General features: G+C 42.3%; 1 protein-coding gene across 1 annotated transcript in view; it reads right to left on the bottom strand.

Annotated features, from left to right (window-relative positions):
* Positions 1-11,090: 11,090 nt before the first annotated feature.
* GORASP2 (golgi reassembly stacking protein 2) overlaps positions 11,091-21,176 on the bottom strand; it is a 28,028-nt gene continuing 17,942 nt past the window's right edge. The window contains exons 7-10 of the mRNA XM_056534359.1: positions 17,158-17,281; positions 15,629-15,712; positions 13,727-13,837; positions 11,091-11,640 (exon numbers count right to left, since the gene is read on the bottom strand). Of these exons, the coding sequence (XP_056390334.1) occupies positions 11,360-11,640; positions 13,727-13,837; positions 15,629-15,712; positions 17,158-17,281 (600 nt within the window). The 3' untranslated portion in view covers positions 11,091-11,359. The remainder of the gene's footprint in view (positions 11,641-13,726; positions 13,838-15,628; positions 15,713-17,157; positions 17,282-21,176) is intronic.

Below are 21,176 nucleotides of genomic sequence, written 5' to 3'. Positions count from 1 at the left end.
TAGCACACATAAGCAAAAACCAATCAATGACTTCAGAACACCAATTTGCAGCTTTGAAAAAAATATGTGATATATGTATATATGTTTATTACATTTTTTTTACCACTTTTTTGTACCTAAATATTAACTCATTTTTTTTCTTCTCATTTCAGATCTGTGTATCCTGTGGATTACGTTAGATTCGGAGAAGTACAGTGACCAGAGTTTTTTTTTGTTTAATGTTAATAAAATGGTGAACGAGGGCTTTTGGGGGTGTGTTTTTTGGAATACATTTTTTTTCTAACTTGTGTTTTTTTATTTTATTTACTTGACAGGCTTAGTAGTGGAAGCCGTCCTATAGACTGAGTCCATTGCTAAGCCTGGGATTAGCGTTCGCCACAAAAACAGCTAGCGCTAATCCCGAATTATCACCCCAATACTCACCGCCACAGGGGTTATGGGAGGAGCTGGTACCAAGAGGCCCAGAGCGTCAAAGATAGCACTCCTGGGACTAGGCAGTAACAGACTGGTGTTATTTAGGCTGGGGAGGGCCAGTAACAATGGGCCAGTAACGTCAGGCTGTTGCTGCTAGGTTGGTATCTTGCTGAGAATAATAATATGGGGAACATTATGCTTTTTTTTTGCATAAAGAATTATAAAAAATAAAAAAACGCATAGGGTTCCCCTATATTTATTTTCAGCCAAATACCAACCAAGCAGCAATAGCCTGACATTACCAGGGTGGGCGAGGGCCATTGTTCCTGGCCCACCCCAGCCTAAATAACGCCAGCCTGTTACCGCCTAGGCCCAGGAGCACCATTTTTGATGCTCTGGGCCTGTTGGTACCCGCTTTTCCCAGCACCCCTGTGGCGGTGGGTACCGGGGTAATAATTGGGGGTAGCTGTTTTGTGGGCTAACGCTAAGCCCAGGCTTAGTAATGGACTCCGTTTATAAGACGGCTTCCATTACTAAGCCTGTCAAGTAAATTAAAACGAAAACACAACACGTTTAAAAAAATTATTCCAAAAACACTCCACCACAAGCCCTCGTTAACCATTTTATTAACATGAAACACATTTTAAAAAAATGCTGGTCATCGACGCAGTCCACCGAATCCAAAGTAGTCCACAGGATACACCGATCTGAAATGAGAAAACAAAAAAACAAGAATAATAGGTTAACACATTTATTGTCACCTGCCCACGCATCTCCTGTGCTGCACTACTACAACTCCTAGCATGTCCTTACAGTAAGGACATGCTGAGAGTTGTAGTCATGTGGTGTGGGAGATGTGTGGGCGAGTGACAAGCTTGTCACATACCCCCCGCTGCACGATTTCAACTCCCAGCATTACCTTATGGTAAGGACATGTTGGGAGTTGTAGTTGTGTGGCAGTGGGCAGGTGACAAGCTTGTCACCCCCCCCCCCCCCCACAACTCCCAGCATGCCCTTACAGTAAGGACATGCTAGGAGTTGTAGTTGTGCAGCAGGGGGCAAGCTTGTGTCACCCGCCCCACAACTACAAATCCATGCATGCACTTACTGTAAGGGCATGCTCGGAGTTGTACTCATGCAAGCCAGGGAAGCAAGCGGTAATGCGCTCCGCTCCCTGGCCGGCGGTGATCAGAAAATCATTGTAATTTCATATTTGAAATTACACTAAACTCTGTGGTACCTTGGTAAGGAGCCCGAGGTGACATAACACTGCAGCCTCCCGGGTCTCCCGCAGCAGGGCCAGGAGATGTGTAGGAGCTGTCCCTGCCATCTCTCACCATGTACCGCAGTGCTGAGGGATGACAAGGACAGCTCCTACACATCTCCCCGCCCAGCTGCAGGAGTTCCGGGGCGGCTGCAGAGTGATGCCAGCCCGGGCTCCTTTTAACATATAACGGAGCTGCAGAGTTTTTAGTTCCTACTATAAGATCAAATTTCCCAGCGGGTCCTGTGATTTTCTGCTTGGTCCCGGCCAATCACGGGACCCAGTGTGAAATATGAAATTACAGGAGGGGATATAGAAACTCAGCAGCGTTGAGTTATGTTAAAAAGGAGCCCGGGCTGGCATCACTCTGCAGCCCCCAGGGCTCTGTCTGGTTCTAACCTCCTTATAAAGAGATTCATTCTGTCTCTTGCACTTTGTATGACTAAGACCCTTTGACAGGCCGAAACGCGTCACCTGTGTCTGCTACGTCTTTGTACCTGTGGTGTATTATGGAATAAAATGGCAACGTTTTAACAGGATTAGCGCTGGACACTGTCCTTTGTTCCTGACAGTTACAATAGAGGTGCATAGGGCCCAACTGTACATGCCCTCAATTTCCTCCAGATGCATATAAAGGTTTTGTTTGTCTTATTCATATTCAGGTTCACATCACGATTTGTGCCTCCGAGGCATGGCTATGTTGGGAAACTGTCAAAGTGAAATGCAGCATATGACCGGTGCGGTCCCATTTATTTCCATGGCCTGCAAGTAGTCTGGTAGTGACTACATTCCAGTCAGTTTCTGACTGTATACAAGTTTTGGCTTTGACCATAAGCGTAGCTTGCAGCACTTTTCTGTCTTATGACAAAGCTTGGATACTTTTGTAAAATGTTCTTAACGTAGTCACTAACTGACTACACTCAGGCAATTGAAATTAAAGGGGTACTCCCGTGGAAAATGTTTTTTTTTTTTTTTTTTTTTTTTTTATCAACTGGTGCCAGAAAGTTAAACAGATTTGTAAATTACTTCTATTAAAAAATCTTAATCCTTCCAGTACATTTTATGGGCTGTATACTACAGAGGAAATGCTTTTCTTTTTGGATTTCTCTGATGTCACAAACACAGTGCTCTCTGCTGTCCATTTTAGGAACTGTCCAGAGCAGCATATGTTTGCTATGGGGATTTTCTCCTGCTCTGGACAGCTCCAAAATGGACGGCAGAGGTCAGCAGAGAGCACTGTGGTCGTGACAGAGGAGAAATCCAAAAAGAAAAGCATTTCTTCTGTTGTATATAGCCCCTAAAAAGTACTGGAAGAAATGCTTTTCTTTGTGGATTTCTCTGATGTCACGACCACAGTGCTCTCTGCTGACCTCTGCCGTCCATTTTTGGAGCTGTCCAGAGCAGGAGAAAATCCCCATAGCAAACATATGCTGCTCTGGACAGTGCTCTCGGCTGACCTCTGCTGTCCATTTTAGGAACTGTGCAGAGCAGCATATGTTTGCTATGGGGATTTTCTCCTGCTCTGGACAGCTCCAAAATTGGACGGCAGAGGTCAGCAGAGAGCACTGTGGTCGTGACATCAGAGAAATCCACAAAGAAAAGCATTTCTTCCAGTACTTTTTAGGGGCTATATACAACAGAAGAAATGCTTTTCTTTTTGGATTTCTCTGATGTCACGACCACAGTGCTCTCTGCCGACCTCTGCTGTCCATTTTAGGAACTGTGGTCGTGACATCAGAGAAATCCAAAAAGAAAAGCATTTCCTCTGTAGTATACAGCCCATAAAATGTATTGGAAGGATTAAGATTTATATTTTTTTTTATAGAAGTCATTTACAAATCTGTATAACTTTCTGGCACCAGTTGATTTAAAAAAAAAGTTTTCCACGGGAGTACCCCTTTAAGAAGTAAGATTCTACAAAATGTCCCCCTATAGACTGTAAATCAGTGTTTCCCAACCAGGGTGCCTCTAGCTGTTGCAAAACTACAACTCCCAGCATGCCGGGACAGCCGTTGGCTGTCCGGGCATGCTGGGAGTTGTAGTTTTGCAACAGCTGGAGGCACCCTGTTTGGGAAACACTGCTGTAGATTCTCAATCATTGTTGAGGATGCGTTCACACGCTATTACTAGCAGCGGGTTATGCTACCATTGATTTAAATGGGTCCACAGACAGTCCGCAATAGTGTCAGATTTGCAAACTGTCCCCGGACCCATTCAAATGAATGGTAGCGGAAACCCACTGCTATTTACTAGCGTGTGAACGCACCCTGAAGGGTGTTTTCGTAGTTTGGCCATATGAAAGAAATAGTTTTCCAGCTCTCTCTCTATTGACACAGTCGAACTGCATTTTTATTAAACAACCACTAGATGGCGCCATTGTATCTCCTCATGCCAGTCAGCTATGTATGATATTTTACAATAAGATAGGAAATGGTGGATTTTTATTCCTGCTCCATAATGGCTCATGTAGGTGACCGCATAATGTAGCTCTATAATAGACTGCTATGGGCACATACTGTAGCTCCGCAGATCTCTTCATAAGGTGTAACACACTTAGGTATTGAAATGAATAGAATAATTACAGTAAGTGTTTATTTAGCATTCAATATCTGTATTTTTATTTGTTTTGCATCATATGACTAGAATGTAAAGATTAGATCTTGTTCACACGGTCATCGTGCCTTGGTAAGTGGAGCCCGGTCAGCCGTTATTGAAAGAGCTTTATTGTTCGTTCAGTCATTACAATGGAGCCCGGTCAGCCAGTCCTCAGAACAATGGGAGTTGATCGTAGAAGAAAATCCTTATTTTTCTGGTAAAATACCGGATCCCTGATGGACCCCATTCAAGTTAATGGGATCCATTGGGACCCATTGGTGTCAGTTATGCTCCCACCTGTTCGGTGCAAATTAAAAAAAATAAAAATAAAAAGAGCCGAATGGGACGGACCATAACCCCAGTGTGAACTTAGCCTTACGATGCAGATTAAATTAGACTCACACTTGATATGCACTGTAGTTGTTGCAAAACTACAACTCCCAGCATGCCCAGACATGCAGTGTTTCCCAACCAGTGTGCACCCAGCTGTTGCAAAACTACATCTCCCAGCATGCCTGGACATGCAGTGTTTCTAAACCAGTGCCCCTCCAGCTGCTTTTAAACTACAATTCCCAGCATGCCCGGATATGCAGTGTTTCCTAACTGGTGGGCTCCCAGCTGTTGCAGAACTACAACTTGCAGCATGGCCTGATATGCAGTGTTTCCCAACTAGTGTGCCCCCAGCTGTGGCAAAACATCAACTCCCAGCATGCCTGGACATGCAGTGTTTCCCAACCAGTGTGCTCCCAGCTGTTGCAAAACTACAACTTGCAGCATGGCCTGATATGCAGTGTTTCCCAACCAGTGTGCCCCCAGCTGTTGCAAAACTACAACTCCCATCATGTCCGGACAGCCTTTAGGTGTCTGGGCATGCAGGGAGTTGTAGTTTTGCAACAGCTGGAGACACGCCGGTTGGAAAACACTGCACTTCTGCCACACAAATTAATCTAAACCAGTCCTGTAAGAAGGGAAATGTCAGACGGCAAACGCGAGTTGTAACTTAAAAATTGCATTGAACGGTCAGACGTTGTAAGTGACCTTTCTGCTGCCTGGAGGCCCTGAAATACATTACACTTTAAATGAAATATAAAAGTAGTGGACGTGCGCAGGTTGTTACAGACGTGTCTGCTAAGGCCGTCTGACTGACAGGTTACGTCAGGTGCAGATTATACCGATGTATCTGCTCTCTTCGCACATTTACATTTTTTTTGAGTTGCTATCACCTTTTGTTCAATTCATAGAAAATAATGAAGTTGTTGACTTTGCGCCCAATAACTTTGGCTAAACGAGTCCGGTGGGGTGTATAATTTATACCAGCAGGATATCAAAAGAGAACGCTAAAATCCCAAAGAAAAAAACATCACGAGAACGGAACTGATGCCAAAACAAGCATTATGGCTACAATGCTGGGGCAACCTGTCACCTCGCTTCAGAGGCCGTCACAGAATCCCTTGTGTTGGCTGCATCCCAAGGCCGGTCTGCAAGGCTACGGGCACACAGAAACAAAACATTTTTTTCTTTGGTGTTTTATCCCGTGTTTTTTTTTATATATTTTTTTTTTTACAAGACGTGATTCTTTCATTTTGTGACTTAAACGGGCACTGTCATCAAAACCAATTTTTTGCTTTTGCAATAAAAAAAATCTTTCTGTACTTTGTTTAAAAAAAAAAAGTGAAGTTTTCTATGTTTTGTGTTTAAAACATCTGCCACTAGGTGTCTCCCTACTTGTCCAGAGCACATATCCTTTTATCTATTGCACAGACTTTGGACTCCTGCTGGCCTGGCAGAAGTCCACAATCAGGAAATGCAGCCTGGAGTGCTGAGAGAGATGTGTTTACAGCCTTAACCAATCACAGCTCACCTCACACTGAACTGCTCTGGGCTGTGTATAGCGGAGTGAGGGAGGAAGTTCTCCCCTGTATGGCTTCAGATGATGTCACGCCTGCTGGGTAACGCCCCTTCCCAGTCTGTGAATCTGACTGAGATTGAGCAGAAAATACAGAGCAATATCAAGGTAGAAAACTAAAAAATAATAAAAATAAAGGCAGGGGGTGGTTTATCATGATGGGGGCAGTGAACTGGGAGGATTATAAAATTTAACAAGATAATGAGAGGTACTCTTTAAGCATTTCTACTGATAAATTGAGGGGGAGGGAGGGATTTCCAATATCTATGCACACATAGGGGAAGATTCATCAAAACTTGGGCAGAGGAAACTGACTGGTTGCCCATAGCAACCATTTAGATGGCTGCTTTAATCTTTGAAAAGGCCTGATAGGTTGCTATGGGCAACTGGTCAACTTTTCCTGCCCCATGGTGTTTTTTTTCCACCCACAAGTCTAGACATGCTGCGACTTTGAAAAGCTACTGAGCTCTAAAACGTCAAAGAAAAAAAAACAGCCACGTGTGTAAGGCCTTTCATATTTCCCTATTGACTCTGGCCGAAGTGTTTTCTGGCCTAAAAAAAATAATAATAATAATTTAGCTGCACCAAAATCCACATAATGGTGCAGAGCTTCAGAAGAAAATTTGTAGTGAATTTGTCCAGTGTTAAAGTACCCTAAGATGGCCCCCTGTTTTCAAAGGTCCCTTTTGTAAGGTCTGAGAAAGACAATTCAGTTGTTTACATATTAGATTGTGCTTCTGGGCCATCAGTCCCAAAATAAGCTCAGCAGAAATCGTATTGCTTACATAGTGAATGATCGGCCATAAATAAATAATGTAAAGGCTCTTGTCTATGCCTGTTTTAGTTCATGTGGTATGTATGGGTGGTCTGCCATCGTGATGTATGTGGTATGCATGGGTGGTCTGCCATCGTGATGTATGTGGTATGCATGGGTGGTCTGCCATCGTGATGTATGTGGTATGCATGGGTGGTCTGCCATCGTGATGTATGTGGTATGCATGGGTGGTCTGCCATCGTGATGTATGTGGTATGCATGGGTGGTCTGCCATCGTGATGTATGTGGTATGCATGGGTGGTCTGCCATCGTGATGTATGTGGTATGCATGGGTGGTCTGCCATCGTGATGTATGTGGTATGCATGGGTGGTCTGCCATCGTGATGTCAATTTCCCTGCCTACATCTCCCATGATGCCTCTGGCTTTGGAGAGGCCGAGCAGATGGAGTCTTATCACTAGTGTTGCTCGCGAATATTCGCAATTCGAATTTTATTTGCGAATATCGCATATTCGCGAATATTCGCGAATATAGCGCTATATATTCGTAATTACGAATATTATTATTATTTTTATTTTTTTTTCACAATACACATCACAGTGATCATCCCTCTCTGCTTCCAGCTTATGTGGTGTAAGACGGCTCTAATACTACTGTGTGAGACTGGTGCGCGAATTTTCGCATATGCGAAAATTTGCATATGCTAAGTTTCGCATATGCGCATTTTCGTTTATGTTACTTTTCGCATACGCGAATATTTATATATGCGAAAATAAACTGAAAATATTACGAATATGCGAATATTCGCGAATATTAAGAATATTCGTCCATATATTCGCGAATTCGAATATGGCCTATGCCGCTCAACACTACTTATCACTACATGTTCTGAGTTTTATGTGCAGCTAATCAATCTGGTGTATTTTGGTTTTCTTTTGCCCTAGGCCTGACTAAAATCAAGAACCCTCACCTCCTATGAGACGTGTCACATGATAGTTTTTCTCTGTTTAATAAATCTTGGCCTGTGGGAGAGATTTATCAAAACTTGTGTAGAGGTAGAGGGGTGCAGTTGCCCATAGCAACCAATCAGATCACTTCTTTCATTTTTAACCCCTTAAGGACCCGGGGTTTTTCCGTTTTTGCATTAAAATTTTTTCCTCCTTACCCTTAAAAAATCATCTCTCAATTTTGCACCTAAAAATCCATATGATGGCTTATTTTTTGCACCACCAATTCTACTTTGTAATGACGTCTGTCATTTTACCCAAAATCTACGACAAAACAGAAGAAAAAAAATCATTGTGCAGCAAAATTGAAGAAAACAAACTCCATTTTGTAACTTTTGGGGGCTTCCATTTCTACGCAGTAATTTTTGGGGTAAAAACTTTATCTTTATTCTGTATGTCCATACGATTAAAATGATACCCTACTTATATAGATTTGATTTTGTCGCACTTCTGGAAGTAGTCATAACTACATGCAGGAAAATGTATATGTTTAAAATTGTCATCTTCTGACCCCTATAACTTTTTTTATTTTTCAGCGAATGGGGTGGTATGAGGACTCATCTGTCATCTGAAGTTTTTAGCGGTACCATTTTTGTATTGATCGGACTTTTTGATTGCTTTTTATTCATTTTTTCATTATATAAAAAGTGACCAAAAATGCACTATCTTGGACTTTGGAATTTTTTGCCATTGACCGTGCGGTTTAATTAACTCTATATTTTTATAATTCGGACATTTCCGCAAGCGACGATACCACGTTTATTTTTATTCAGTTTTTTTTTATTTTAAATGGGAAAAGGGGGGTGATTCAAGCTTTTTTTTAGGGAAGGGGTTAAATGATCTTTATTCACTTTTTTTTTTTTTTGCAATGTTATAGCTCCCATAGGGGGCAATAACACTGCACACACTGATATTTTACATTGATCAATGGTTTCTCTTAGGAAACCATTGATCAATGATTCTGCCGCTTGACTGCTCATGCCTGGATCTCAGGCACTGAGCAGTCATTCAGTGATCGGACACCAGGAGGCAAGGTAAGGGACCCTCCTGCTGTGTCACAGCTGTTCGGGATGACGCGATTTCACCGCGGCGATCACGAACAGCCCCCTGAGCTAACCGGCATTATTTTACTTGCACTTTAGACGCGGCGTTCAACTTTGAACGCCGCGTCTAAAGGGTTAATAGCGCGCTGCACCGCGATCAGTGCTGTGCGCTATTAGCCACGGGTCCCGGACGTTGTTAGGGGCCAGGCCCGACCCACACGCGGGGCCACATTGTGGCCCCGCGTTATAGATAGGACTCAGGACGTACCGGTACGTCCTTGGTCCTTAAAGGGGTTCTCCGGTGCTTACACATCTTTTCCCTATCCAAAGGATAGGGGATAAGATGCCTGATCGCGGGAGTCCCGCCGCTGGGGACCCCCGAGATCATGCACGCGGCACCCCGTTTGTAATCAGTCCCCGGAGAGTGTTCGCTCCAGGACTGATTACAGGCGACCACAGGGCCGGCGGCGTGTGACGTCACGCCTCCGCGTGACGTCACGCTCCGCCCCTCAATGCAAGCCGTCGGAAGGGGGCGTGACAGCTATCACACACTGAAGGGGGCGTGACAGCTATCACACTGATTGGTTGCTATGGGCAACTGCACCATTCTTCCTCTGCACAGGTTTTGATAAATCTCCCTGTGTCACTAGGTTTATGGTCGCCCAATCTGAGGGCTGCATAAATCTGTTCATCAAGGTACTACAATTTGGTGCACAGGAGTCGTTACATAACATAATTACCACTTGGTGTCTCTAAACAATATTTCCATTTGAGGGAATCCCCACATTACAAAGCATTGGTGCATGGGCAGTCTATTATTTTTGGCTAGTGTTGTAGTCTGGTTTATTATGTTTTGACCACCATCTTTGACCAAGCTGAAATTATTTTTATAAAAAAATGTTTGGAATAAAATGTTATAAAAAAGCATCTATTTAGGACTTTTATTTTTACGTTCACCGTACATCATCATTTACATTTTATTGATCATTCGATTGCTAATCCTGTTCAGTGCTATGTATAGGACACAGCACTGATCAGTGTTATCGGTCATCTTCTGGTCTGCGGGAAGGCAGAGGAGGCAGGTAAGGGGACCTCCGTCTGCCGTGCTGGATGATCCGATCATCCATTTAAGTGACCGCGATGCTGCAGATGCCGTGATCTGTATTGATCATGGTATCTGAGGGGTTAATGGCGGACATCCGCGGGATCGCGGATGTCCGCCATTACGGGAGGGTTCCGGCAGCGATCAGCAGCCGGGACCAGCCGCGCATGATCCGGGCATCGCTCCGATGCTCGCGGTTATGCTTAGGATGTAAATGTACGTCCTGGTGCGTTAAGTACCACCTCACCAGGACATACATTTACGTCCTGCGTCGTTAAGGGGGTTATCCAGGAAATTTTTTTTTTTTTTTATAGCTTTCTGGCTCCAGAAAGTTAAACAGATTTGTAAATTACTTCTATTCAAAAATCTTAATCCTTTCAGTACTTATGAGCTTCTGAAGTTAAGGTTGTTCTTTTCTGTCCAAGTGCTCTCTGATGACACGTGTCTCGGGAACCGCCCAGTTTAGAAGCAAATCCCCATAGCAAACCTCTTCTACTCTGTGCAGTTCCCGATACAAGCAGAGATGTCAGCAGAGAGCACTGTTGCCAGATAGAAAACAACAACAAACCAACTTCAGCAGCTGATAATTATTGAAAGGATTAAGATTTTTTAATAGAAGTAATTTACAAATCTGTTTAACTTTCTGGAGCCAGTTGATATAAAAAAAATATTTTTTTTCCTGGAATACCCCTTTAACATAGAACAAATAGAAAAAACTAATGGAAACACAAAAGTAACACAAATAATACTGTAAAATCCCAGTAATTTATTGCTGCATGTAAAACGTAAATCTTAAATCCTTTCATTTAAAACCGTATCATTCTCTTCATATACTTCTTCCTGAATGTCATGTATACTGACCTAGAAGCAGGGAGAGCAGGCGCCCACCGCAGAGGAGTGGATGACACAGAGACCATACACATATAGTAAGAGTGCACGTGCCCACCGCAGAGGAGTGGATGACACAGAGACCATACACATATAGTAACAGTGCACGTGCTGTAACTTTTTATTAAACACAATTTTGGCTGGAAACTCTTTCTGCTAAAATAATTTACATCCTTGTAAGGGTTCGGCGTCGGCCCTCGTGTTTTCTCCATCTTCAATAGCTTTTGTATCTTCTTCATAACTAGATTTCTCTGTATTTACAGATCTCCTACATAAGTACAAACTAGTATGAGAGTAATGATTGTTTGCATCGGGGGGAAACACATTCTGTGGCTAAATAAATACAAGAAGCCAGTCGGATCCATGTTATGAGGATTCAGCCACCGCGACTTCTGTGCTGCTGCTGACGGTAACTTTCTGTGTGGCAGGAAGGTCCGCGCTGCCCGTCGTCTCCGCTGTAGATGTGCCATTTTCCACAGAGGGTGCAGAGATCTGGTCCAGCAGTGAGGGAATTGGGTCGCTTGCAATAGGTGCCAGAGGAAATGTAGGGAACTGAGGATTTACTGAAAGGGGAGGGAGTCCTGCCAGGTTCAGCGGTGGTAAAGGACCAAGAGGTGGCATAGGACCAAGAGGGGGCAGGTGTGACACTGCAATGGAGAGAGGTTAAATAGAATTAGAGAAATTTCACTACAACAATATAAGGAAATTAATATTCCTACAGTACAGTGACCCCTCGACATCCCGGGCAGCGGTGACGATCCGGAGCGGCGGGGACAGGTGAGTACAACTTTCTCTAACAGTGGTCTACAACCTGCAGACCTCCAGATGTTGCAAAACTACAACACCCAGCATGCCCGGACAGCCAACGGCTGTCCGGCCATGCTGGGTGTTGTAGTTTTGCTACATCTGGAGGTCCGCAGGTTGTAGACCACTGTCCTATACTTTACATTGCACGGATCCCTCAACATACGATGGTTTCAACAAAATGATGGTCCGTTTGGAACGCATTACCATTGTATGTTGAGGGACCACTGTATATTTTTAATGAAGGGGTTCTAATGTATCAATATGGTCACTGGTGGGTGCTCGGAGTATTCTCTGGATACATTTTGATACCAGAGGCCCAGGTTTCATGACCCTGTCCTTGTCAGACCAATCTCTATCTTGGTTAATAGAACAGTAAGAGTTCAAGCCATGGATTAGTTATACTGCGCATATACATTAATAGTGAATGAACCCACCAATTTCGGAAGGACCGGCTTAAAGGGGAACTCCACTACCTTCCTTGATGGCACATATTGGGGGAGAAAAGGATCATGCAATGGGATTTTAAAATGCCCAATCTTTCACTCTAAGGCAGTGTTTCCCAACCAGGGTTCCTCCAGCAGTTGCAAAACTACACTCCCAGCATGCCCGGACAGCCAAAGGTTAGGATTTGTAGTTTTGGAGGCACCCTAGTTGGGAGACACTGCTCTAAGGGAAGATGCTGGTTACATCCTGCTCAGTCCCTGCCAACCTTCTTGGCACTTCTTCAAGTGATCACCTGTGCAATGTAAGACTGGCTGCTAGGGATATACTGCCTGACAAACCATAGTGGCTGTACAGCTTACAATAGATGGAAGCAGTCATACAACCATCTTTGCCATCTTTTGTTGAGACAATAGACCAGGTACAGTGACCCCCGACCTACGATGGCCCCGACATACGATCATTTCAACATGCGATGGTCTCTCAGGAGTCCATCGCATGTTGAAGGCAGCATCAACATACGATGTCGGGGCCATCGTATAAACGGCTATCCGGCAGCACAGACTGCTTCAGCTGCCACCGGATAGCCGTTTACGGTGCCCCGTGTGGTCCGCTGACGATCACTTACCTGTCCTCGGGGCTCCGGCGCGTCCTCTTCAGGATCCCTGCATCATCGGCGCTCTCCATCGTCATCACGTCGCCGCGCACGCCGTCCCGTCATCCAATAGGAGCGGCGTACGTAGCGACGTGATGGCAGCGACGGAGAGCGAGGATGCCGGGGAAGCAGAGGACTTGCCGGAGCGGCGGGGACACCCCTGGGACGCGGCGACAGTGATGGAAGGCGACATCCAGGGCAGCGGTGACGGTCCGGAGCGGTGGGAACAGGTGAGTATAACCTCAAATACCAGTGGTCTTCAACCTGCGGACCTCCAGATGTTGCAAAACTACAACTCCCAGCATGCCCAGACAGCAGTTGGCTGTCCGGGCATGCTGGGTGTTGTAGTTTTGCAACATCTGGAGTTCCACAGGTTGTAGACCACTATCCTATACTTTACATTGCACGGATCCCTCAACATCCGATGGTTTCAACAAACCATTGTCCATTTGGAACGGATTACCATCGTATGTTGAGGGACCACTGTATAGGAAACCTTTGGCACTGCAGATGTCTTGGACTACATCTCCCCTAACGCTCTTACAGCCAAAATGCTGACAAAGCATCATGGGAGATGTAGTCCAAAACATCTGCAGTGCCGAAGGTTGCCTATGCCTGCACTAGACCTTGTTATAAACAGTTTAAATAGTCTAGTGTTTAAAGGGGTACTCCGACAAAAAAAATCCCCTATCCAAAGGATAGGGGATAAGATGTCTGATTGCGGGGGCCCCGTCGGCAAGTATCTGATCCAGTTCTCTGTATTGTCATTTATGCATCTTCTTTAGGATTTACATTATAAAGTATTAAGAGGATTCTTGGGCTGAACATACCACTGTGTGCCAGGTCTGGGAAGCCAGGTCTCGGAATTAGGTTGGCGGCAGGTATGTTAAGGTTGGGTAAATTCTGTAACGTGGGGAGTCCAGTGGATAGCGGCATGAGACCTGAAGAAATAATAGTATATATGTTACAACATGAAAATTATTGAACATATTGATTGATGCTTTATCTTTATTTATGTATCAGAGCTAGAGTCAAAGAGAGATAGATAGAGATAGAGATATAGATATAGATATATATATATATATATATATATATATATATATATATATATATATATCTCTCTCTCTCTATATCTATATCTATCTCTCTCTCTCTCTATATCTCTCTCTCTCTCTCTATATCTATCTCTCTCTCTATATCTATCTCTCTCTCTCTCTCTATATCTATCTCTCTCTCTCTCTATATATCTATCTATATCTATCTATATCTAGATATCTAGAGATATATATATATATATATATATATATATATATATATATATATATATATATATATATATATATATAGATATAGATATAGATATAGATATATATGTGAACAGGGCCCTAAGCTGTATAAGGTGGTGGAACGTCTTTTTATATCTAGATATATATATATATATATATATATATATATAGATATATATATCTAGATATAAAAAGACGTTCCACCACCTTATACAGCTTAGGGCCCTGTTCACATCACATTCATGCTCTCCACCGAGTATATAGCTTGAATATTAATGTATTCCTCAGTGTATCCGTAAATTTTAACCCAGCCCATTTTCACCTTAAGGACCCGGCCATTTTTTGCACATCTGACCACTGTCACTTTAAGTATTAGTAACTCTGGGATACTTTTACTTTTCATTCTGATTCAGAGATTGTTTTTTCGTGACATATTCTACTTTATGTTAGTGGTAAAATTTCGTTGATACTTGCATCATTTCTTGGCAAAGAAAAAATTCCAAAATTTTATGAAAAATTTGAAATTTTTCTTTTTTTTTTTACTTTGAAACTCTCTGCTTATGAGGAAAATGGACATCCCAAATTATATATTGATTCACATATACAATGGGGGAGATTTATCAAAGTTGTCTATGTCCTGCATCAATATAGACCAAACTACAGAGGGTTAGGCCAGTCTATTGTGTGCCTAATATGTCGCATGGCTCTTGATAAATTCTGTGCACAGACTTCGGGATCTATGCTTTAGACTGTATTTAAACCTGCTCCAGCATGGTCTGACATTTCGGCGTACTTTCAGCAGATGCGACTTTAGGGTACATTCACACAGGCGGGGGTTTCCCGCTAGGAGTTTGTGCTGCAGCAGAAAATTGGCCGCAGCTCAAACTTGAAGCAGGAAATTCACTGTAAACCCACCCGTGTGAATGTACCCTGTTCATTCACATGGGGAGGAGGGGAAAAACCTCCAGCTATTGCAAAACTACAACTCCTGCCAAAGGGCAACAACAGCTGGAGGTATGCAACTATAACTCCCAGCATGGTGAGACAGCCGTTTGCTGTTCGTGCATTCTGGGAGTTGTAGTTTGGCAAGATTCAGAGGGCCACGGTTAAGAAACCACCGCACAGTGATCTCCAAAACCCTCCAGATGTTGCAAAACTACAAATCCCAGCATGCCTAGATAGCAAACTGCTGTGTGGGCATTCTGGGAGTTGTAGTTTTGCAAGATCTAGAGGGCCACAGTTTAGAGACCACTGCACAGTGATCTCCAAACTGTAGCCCTCCAGCTGTTGCAAAACTACAACTCCCAGCATGCCCAAACAGCGATCCCGTAAATAGTAGTGAAAATGTCTGTTCTGTGATGAAATCTATTACTTTATTTAGGCAATAATTATGGATGTCCGGCTTTGATTAAATGTTCAAACACTTCAATAAATCCTGACATTTACCTGGTAGTGAAACAGCTGGATTTAGGGGAACAGAGGCGAGGGAATGGTTGATTTGTGGCGTTAATACGGGTACTGTTGGTAAACCTAGAAAAGAAAATATATACATTTAATCTTTCACATTTTGTCTTTAACAATTATTTATACATCAGCTTCTTGTAGTGCACCAACGTATTGTGCAGTAGTATAAAGAGATTGTCACACATATCAATGCTTGTTCTTACAGGAGCTGAAATTCTAAGTTCCTGATCTTCAACAAATACACAATTTGGCCCAGATAGAGAAAAACAAAGCAACCAATCACAGTTCCCCAGCAACCAATCACAGCCCGGCTAATGAGCTCTGGTATAGTGAAAGCTGAGCTGTGATTGGTTTCTGTTTTTTCTCTCACAGTTTCATAAATCTGGGCCTTTGTCTTTACTGCATTGTGACAATATAGCAAGAAAAACAAACATATATCCAGAAAAGAGTCTGACAAAGTCTGGTATCAAGGATAGAAATTACACAATCTTTCCTGCTAAGAGCTGCAGACACTGTTGGATATCTGTTAGGATATAAAAGCAAATTGTAATTTTCCTGAAGCCGATGTTTGTTGCCAAACTTATGAAATCTTTTATTTTTATTTTTCAGCCAAGTGTCAAGATGGAGGCGACGAGCTGCTCAGGTGCCACAGTCTGGTACACCTCCTCATATGCCCTCTCCTCCCAGCCCCTCCTTGACTGATGTACAGGGCTCCATATGTCAGTCAGCAGGGGCTGAGCGGTAAAAGAAAGACGGTGTACTAGGCTGTGACACTTGGCTGGGAAATAAAATGGAAAATGTATAAGTTTGGCAACCACCATAAGCTCCAGGAAAGGTACAGTTTGCTTTTATACTCTAACAGCTATCCAATGGTGTCTGCAACTCCTAGCAGCAATTACAGCTGACAGATTCCTTTTAATGACTGCTTGACAAGGTCTCCACTCCAATTGCTAAGCATAACATTTCTTAAATTCTTAAAAAACTAAAAACAAAAAACACCTTAGGCTTCTTTCATCAGTGTGACGTCCGTCGGGGATCCTGGTGAGAATAGCGGGAGGAAAAATACATTGTGCAACATTTTTCCCTCCAGCTACTCCTGTCAAAAAACAACGGCACCCGATGGACCCCATAATAGTAAATTGGATCTGTCCGGACCCATTATGCCCCATCAAAAATAACGTCCGTTAAGGCACAAAAAAAAAAAAAAAAATACATAAAAAGAAGGGCCTGACTGACGTTTGCCGACGGGGCACAATGTGAAAGGGGTCTTATTTGCCTATTGTGCAGTCCAGGCATAGGCAACCTTTGGTACTGCAGATGTTTTGGACTACAGCTCCATGATGCTTTGGCAGTATTTTGGCTGTAAGAGCATCATGGGAGATGTAGTCCAAAACATCTGCAGTTCCGAAGGTTGCCTATGCCTGGTGTAGTCTCAGGACAAGAATATAGCTAGATACGCTGTCCTGTAATTCTGAATTATCCTGGTTTGAGTTTAGTTTTTTTGGTCATACCTGAGTTAAGAGCACTGGTGACAGCAGGCGGGTTAGCATTTAGTGACAGCCCAGACAGGCTCCCTTCAATTCCTGTGCTTCCAACCGGCAATGTTGGAGGAGAATTTACAGATGACAACTGGACCTAGAACAAGAAAGTATTCATGAAACAATTTATATATATATATATATATATATATATATATATATATATATAGACAAAAAATATTGCAGCACAACTCAAAAAATATAGTGGGTGCCAAGCAAACCAGGCCCGATCAAGGCCAGCAGATACTAGAACCAAGCAAAAAGGTGCAGCACTCCAATTCCGGTAGAAAAAGATTTGTGTATTTATTCACCACATCTCAAAAATACAGCAACGTTTCAGCTCAACAATAGAGCCTTTCTCAAGTAGAGATAGAGTACTATTACAGTACATAAAGTGCTGGATGATTAAAAACATATACATAAATAAGAAATGCTTGAAACTGTAGACTCATAGTTAATAACATAATTATTGGTATGTAAAACACCTGTAGTGAACATGATTATATAATATAATCGCATGGAAGAACTCACCCGCTCTGTGTGTCTAATGGCGCTGACGGCTTGTGGTATTCGGCTGTGCGCGTGCGCCAACCTTCTGATGCGGTCGGCTCGTACTGACTCGCCGGACGCATACGTCAGAAACCAAAACAAACGAGTCATGTGATAAAGCGCATGACTTGTATGTCAGCTGACCCGTTGCCACGGATACCTCCGACGCAACAAGCTGTCGTAGGTGTCCGAAACGGGAAATGTATAATGAGTACATAGAATAACATGTGGTGGATGTGACATTATTGGTGTAAAACATCACTAGTGCGTAATATTAACCAATTAGTACTAGAACATAGCAAGTACTAGATAGTGCTTGATATAACACCTGTGCATAAGTACTCAAAATTAAACACATAAACATTCTGTGAACATACATTGTAATATTATTATGTGTAATTGTATAAGGATTCAATTGAATCTAGAGTGTGTTCCACCCATATAGAGGGTCATAGAGGAAGAGGACACCAGGGGATGGTCAGGGATTCTCTGGGTCAAAACGGATAAAAAATAATAAAAATATAAAAAATAAAATAAAAGAGTAATAAATAAAGAAGATGTAATAAATATAAAAAAATATAGAGAAAAAATAAAGAAATAAATATAAATAAAATCCATCATCAAGTAAAAAAAATTTTTTAAAAAACAAATTAAATAAAGAAACAAATAATTAAATAGGATACAAGTTGTGGTCACATGTTCTCCAACTGAAGGCAAAGGGACTGGTGTGTGTGTCACTTAACTCCCTGGTTTGTAGGGTACTGGTTGAGCCACCTAACAAGAAGCCCCACCAACACCACCAGAAGTCTCTCCGGTACAGAGGGAACAGAAGACCCCTACCTCCAGAGAAACTCCATCTACAGCCAAAACGGGAGTGTGCCCGCTATTTCAGCAGCACCTGCTAGGACACATATAACACACCATCCCTCATGCATGCCAACCTGTTCTAGGGTAGACCACCAAGATATAGTAGATAAAGGAATAAAGAAATATAATAAAAAAATAAAAAAATATAGAAATATAAAAATAAAAAAAATATAAAAAATAAAAAATAGAAATAAACAATATGAAAAAAATCAAACAAATATATTTAAACCAAACAAATATGTTTGACCCAGGTACCTGCACCAACCACAGGTCTGACCTATACCTATGACCACCCATGGATGTCTACTTATAAGAAAGATATAATCAATCCATTTCAAAATCTAAATATAGTGCCACAACCACCATAGTTAATGTACTGTTTTTATTGGAATAGATGGAGCAGAATAAGCAAATACAACTATTCAGAGCGTGTGATGTTCTTCCAGCGTCTTGTTCAAGTATTGTAACAATCTGAAAACATAAACAAATAAATAAGTATTAATAAAGGCACAGCAATAGTCACATAAAATGCCTAGAATAGAGGTAAACATGATCATGAGCTTTCGAGACACGCAAAAATTTCCTATATAGTGTTAAACTCAGCGTTCATACCATGTGGACGTAAAGAATTTAACCTGTGTATCCACCAAAGCTCCTTCTTTCTAAGTAAAGCCAGTCTGTCGCCGCCCCGACTGGGGATGGGGACATGATCAATGGCCATAAAGCGAAGATCTTTCTCATCATGTTGCATCTCGCTAAAGTGTTTAGATACCGGTAGGTCCATTTTCTTACGTCTAATGCAGTACCTATGATTGTTAATCCTCGTTTTGAGGCTCCAAGTTTCGGACACCTACGACAGCTTGTTGCGTCGGAGGTATCCGTGGCAACGGGTCAGCTGACATACAAGTCATGCGCTTTATCACATGACTCGTTTGTTTTGGTTTCTGACGTATGCGTCCGGCGAGTCAGTACGAGCCGACCGCATCAGAAGGTTGGCGCACGCGCACAGCCGAATACCACAAGCCGTCAGCGCCATTAGACACACAGAGCGGGTGAGTTCTTCCATGCGATTATATTATATAATCATGTTCACTACAGGTGTTTTACATACCAATAATTATGTTATTAACTATGAGTCTACAGTTTCAAGCATTTCTTATTTATGTATATGTTTTTAATCATCCAGCACTTTATGTACTGTAATAGTACTCTATGTATGAGCACTTATTAATCTACTGCACTGTATTGATTACGAATTGCACACTTTGGATTGTTTTAATTGTATGTTGATTATACACACTTGATTGGGTATAAAAACCCCCTACCTAGCAGTTGTCACTAAGCTTGAGAAAGGCTCTATTGTTGAGCTGAAACGTTGCTGTATTTTTGAGATGTGGTGAATAAATACACAAATCTTTTTCTACCGGAATTGGAGTGCTGCACCTTTTTGCTTGGTTCTAGTATCTGCTGGCCTTGATCGGGCCTGGTTTGCTTGGCACCCACTATATTTTTTGAGTTGTGCTGCAATATTTTTTGTCTTTATTGAGCTGATCACTATTTTGCTGGCACACTGCTAACATGGAGACGAATTCTGAGGATAGATCACCACATGTCTCGTCTTATGCTGAAGAGGAGGTGAACAGGATCCTTAGTGGCTTGAGAGGTGACGCAACTTTCCTGGCAACGCCGACCATCACGGATGTTAAACGCAAGTATGAATATGAGTCTAAGCATGCCATCATTTTGGACTTGCATCTAACTACGTTGGGGGAATATTACAAATGCAAGAGGATCCCTAGAGGGATGAGATCGAGATTGAGACCTACGGTACATACTGAAAATGTGGACTTTAGGAAAAAGTTTGAGAGTATATCAGACAGATATGCTCTTGACATTATTCTACTTAATTTGGATTTTTTACAACAAGAACTGTTGACTGTTAGAGAGAAATTAATTGAATTGGAAGCAAACTTAAGTACTATGCTATCTACTGATGATTTCAATAAATATATGGAGAAAACCAAAGGTTTCCTTGATAAATTTAAGAATGACACGATGGATATTAAGAAAAAAAAGTGGTATAGAGATCTTGGTGATTATACAGCTGGTCGGGTATACACATGGAACCAATTTGATTACAACTATACCAACAAACCTGGCGCCATGAACAAGAAAGGGAAAAATAATAACTTTGTTCAAGATAATATTGATCCTGATGCTTCTTCTTTTTTATTAAAAGACTTGAGGGGGGATCATCCTCCCAGTACCCCCATAGGAAACCAACCAGAAGGGGAGGAAGGAAACGCAACAGGTCCCGGAAAAACAAGAAATCAACGGCCACCCAAGATACAACAACGGACTCAACCCTCCCGGAAAAGGACTTAAATACCTTACAAACTGTGGTAAATATCTCCTCTCATACCTTAACTGATGCCCAAATATCTTTGTTATCTAAGGGTCTATCCTATTGCTTAATATCAGTTCCAGACTGGTTTTCTATTGAATGTGATTTGCAGGCCTTTTTTAGACGGATAAAATTAAAAATCTGGTTTAATACGCATAATGATGTAACTCAA

This window comes from Hyla sarda, chromosome 8, assembly GCF_029499605.1.
Source record: "Hyla sarda isolate aHylSar1 chromosome 8, aHylSar1.hap1, whole genome shotgun sequence".
NCBI lineage: Eukaryota > Metazoa > Chordata > Amphibia > Anura > Hylidae > Hyla > Hyla sarda.
The sequence above is the reverse complement of the archived record's forward strand: the minus strand, read 5'-3'. Positions and strand labels throughout refer to the sequence as shown.